Raw genomic sequence first — 3,331 nt, 5'->3', positions numbered from 1 at the left:
ATACTTATTTGTTTTTGATAATTTCTTAATCGTTTTCGAGCTATTTCATTTTACATCTAATTTTTTTATGAAAAACAGTTAAAGCGACCACTAAATTAAGGTCCAATTTTTGTTTTTTATATTTTGAGAATTCAAAAAAAAATTTTTTAATTGTTTCATACCTACAGAAAGTATAATCTTGCACCATTTTTCATATTTTTTTACTAACTTTCAGAATATACTTCTCCACCTGCTCATAGGCCATGGATGTGCTATAATACAGCGCCAACAGAATCGGAGCCATCGTGTAAGTAAAAATAAACAAAATATTATTTCTTTAGAATAGCAAAATAATTACTATTATATCAAATAAATAATGAATTTTTCTATCTGTTTCAGGTATATTTTCGGTGATGAGTTACAACGTTCTTAGTAGCTCGTACGCAGCACCGGAGATGTATCCGTATTGCCCCAAAGAATACCTTGATTGGGAAACCCGTGGACAGAGCATCATAGATGAAATCAATCACTATGAATGCGATGTGATCTGCCTTCAAGAAGTCGAGCTCGAGGTGTTTCTTCGATTCTTTTCGCCGACGCTGGAGGTTAAAGGGTATGACGGCGTTTTTGCCCCGAAATCTCGGGCAAATACAATGTCAGATGCCAAACGGCGGCTTGTAGACGGTTGCGCGATTTTTTGGAAGACCGGAAAGTATGCTTTAAATTTATAATTTTAATTTATACAATTAATAATGTTATTTTAGCTTATATTTATATTTATTAATCATTTATACATTTTTTTTCCAGGTTCACACTGGTATCCCAACAATTGATCGAGTTCAACCAATTGGCTATCAAGAACAACGCGGGTTGTAAAGACATGCTCAATCGGGTGATGCCTCGTGACAACATTGGGCTGTTTGCCGTGCTGAAAACCACAGCCGCAGCATGGCAAGACGGTAAGTTTTTGCAATTTTTGAAATTTTTAGCATTGACAATTAATTCACTATTATTTTAAATTGATAAAACTCTAATTTATTCCTTAGGTCTTCCAAAAAACTCATCAGATGTGGAGCAGCTGATCTTAGTGGCAAATACACATTTGCACTGGAATCCGGAGTTTTGCGACGTCAAAGTTTTGCAGTCAATGATGCTCGCCAGAGAAATAGCAAGAATGTTGGAAGCAGTGAGTTCCTTATCCGAACAGGAAGATAATAAGAGATTCACTTCGTCTGACATAAAACTATTGCTCTGTGGAGATTTCAACTCCAAAACAGATTCTGGTAAGTTCAATTTCAAAAATAGTAAGAATTCAATATTAATTAGGGTATAGTAAATTATTAATATTTATACGGTTTTGCTTTTTTTAGGTGTGTATGAGTTTTTAACGAAAGGTCAGCTCGCTATGGATCATCCGGATTTTCGAAATTTGGATTACAAAAAAGCCATTAATACAATTTTTGGAAATCCGGAATCTGCCGAAGTAGTCCACCACTCGCTGAATCTTTTATCGGCCTGTCCTGAAGAATATATGCCGTATACAAATTATACGTGAGTAAATCAATAAAATTATCACTATGTTAATTATTTTAAATAAATAAAATAATTTTTTTTTATTCCAGGTATGACTTCAAGGCGATGATCGATTTTGTTTTTTATGGAACATTAAATATGAAACCAATAGGATTCTATGGTCCCATAGATGATCAATGGTTCCAAGAGAATAGGATAGTGGGCTGTCCTAATCGGTACATCCCATCGGGTAAGTTGAATAATTTCTTTTTTTGTTTAAAATAATATGATTTTCCTATATTAATCATTTTCTGATAACTTATAATTTTTATTCCAGATCACTTTCCACTGGTGGTATATTTCAAGATGGCAACTTGAAGGGTCAGTCATCGATTACGTGCTTGCAAGAGGTACTAAATCTTACTGATTTTTGTCGGCTTCACATCGCTCCTAATACACTGAGAAACAAATTTATTCGCCAGGAATAAAGACGCGTACTAAAATTTTTTCCAAAACACCACTACATATTAATAAATATTAATTATATATGTCTGAATTTTATTTTATAACAATGACTTCGATTGCAGAGAAAAAGTATTAAGTGTGACTGTTCTTAATTTAAAAAAAGTAAACATTTGTGAAATATATACGTGAGACATTTAGCAATGAAAAATTTTCAATAAAAGTAATATTTTTTTCGATATAATTTTTATTTTTATTATTTTTTCCCGAATTTAACCTATTTTCAAAAATTAAAAATCGATTTGTCGGTTAACCCTGCGGGCCAGCCCCAAAACTTCCCGCCCATTTCGAGCTCCTTGAGCTCGAAAAATTGTTGTAGATACATTTTCGAGCTCGAAAATACTTTTGTATGCTAAAAATATTTTTTGTGCCAAAAAATCCTTTTTTTCTATGTATATAAATCTTAGTAATTTATATGCATAAATTAAACTAATTATTTGTTTATAATTTTCCTGTTATATTATTAATTTAAAAACTTATATCTTTGTGTATTATAATTCCAAAAAAACTGTCATGTTCATAGTCCGTTTCAGTTCTATTATTTAAAATTTTAAATTTTTCATACAACAACTTTCAACAAAAATTACTTAGCAAAAAATGGATCTAATATGTGTTCTAATTATGAAAAATCAGTCTACACAAAAAAAGTATACCTTAGAATGAGAATTTTTCTCGACCCAAAAAAATTTGTTGCGATCTAGAAGAAAAGTCAAAATTTTATTAAAAAAAAAAATTCTTTTAGAGGCAGAAAATTTTTTTGAACAAAGAAAGAAATTTTTTCTTTGACTAAGGAAATTTGGACTTTTTTCCAAAAATTTGCAAAAAGTATTCGTGTACCAAATTATTATTTTTTTCTGTGTTGTAAACTTAAAGAATCAGCTTCAAAAATCTAACTATTGATTCAACAAAAATTTAATAGTTTGGATATTTTATTTTAGCAGAAAGTGAAATTTTCCCATGGATTTTTTACTGAGTCAATATAAGAGCAATAGACTTTCTATAATTTTTTCGCAGTGAACAAAAGCGTACGAGTATTTTTTTGGATGTTTAAATTTGAAACCTTGATTTGTGTGGAAGGGACTTGGTCTCCGATATCTAGAGGGAGTTTTTTTCTAATTTTTACAACCGGCAGGAATATTTTTTTCTGCTTTCTAGGAATGTGAAAATTTTTTGGCATCCAACGTTGGAAACTTCGGGTTCATATTCAAATTCAAAAAGCAACTTTTTACATACTTGGGCATGACAGCCCGTTTTTTGGATTTTTTTTATCAAACCCTTACATTTGAAAGGGTGAAAAAAATGCAGGATTGATTTTACG

At 31.0% G+C, this 3,331-nt stretch overlaps 1 protein-coding gene across 1 annotated transcript; it reads left to right on the top strand.

Moving 5' to 3' along the window:
* The first annotated feature begins 1,153 nt into the window (after positions 1–1,153).
* LOC103574067 (CCR4-NOT transcription complex subunit 6-like) lies at positions 1,154–1,965 on the top strand. Its single transcript, XM_008553401.2, has 4 exons — positions 1,154–1,262; positions 1,350–1,530; positions 1,602–1,741; positions 1,829–1,965. Exons 1-4 carry the CDS (start codon positions 1,154–1,156, stop codon positions 1,867–1,869), a joined length of 471 nt encoding a protein of 156 aa, XP_008551623.2. The 3' UTR covers positions 1,870–1,965.
* Positions 1,966–3,331: the final 1,366 nt, after the last annotated feature.

The sequence above is a fragment of the Microplitis demolitor genome, chromosome 2, assembly GCF_026212275.2.
Source record: "Microplitis demolitor isolate Queensland-Clemson2020A chromosome 2, iyMicDemo2.1a, whole genome shotgun sequence".
NCBI classification, from domain to species: Eukaryota; Metazoa; Arthropoda; class Insecta; order Hymenoptera; family Braconidae; genus Microplitis; species Microplitis demolitor.
Note: the sequence above shows the minus strand (reverse complement) of the source record. Positions and strands in the feature narration are given on the sequence as shown.

What these genes read in the sequence shown, in the direction of transcription:
- LOC103574067 (XM_008553401.2), top strand. Translation starts at nt 1,154, where the DNA reads ATGTTGGAAGCAGTGAGTTCCTTATCCGAACAGGAAGATAATAAGAGA. An exon ending in CAACTCCAAAACAGATTCTG is followed by an intron (nt 1,263 to 1,349) that starts GTAAGTTCAATT and finishes TGCTTTTTTTAG; the next exon opens with GTGTGTATGAGTTTTTAACG. An exon ending in ATGCCGTATACAAATTATAC is followed by an intron (nt 1,531 to 1,601) that starts GTGAGTAAATCA and finishes TTTTTATTCCAG; the next exon opens with GTATGACTTCAAGGCGATGA.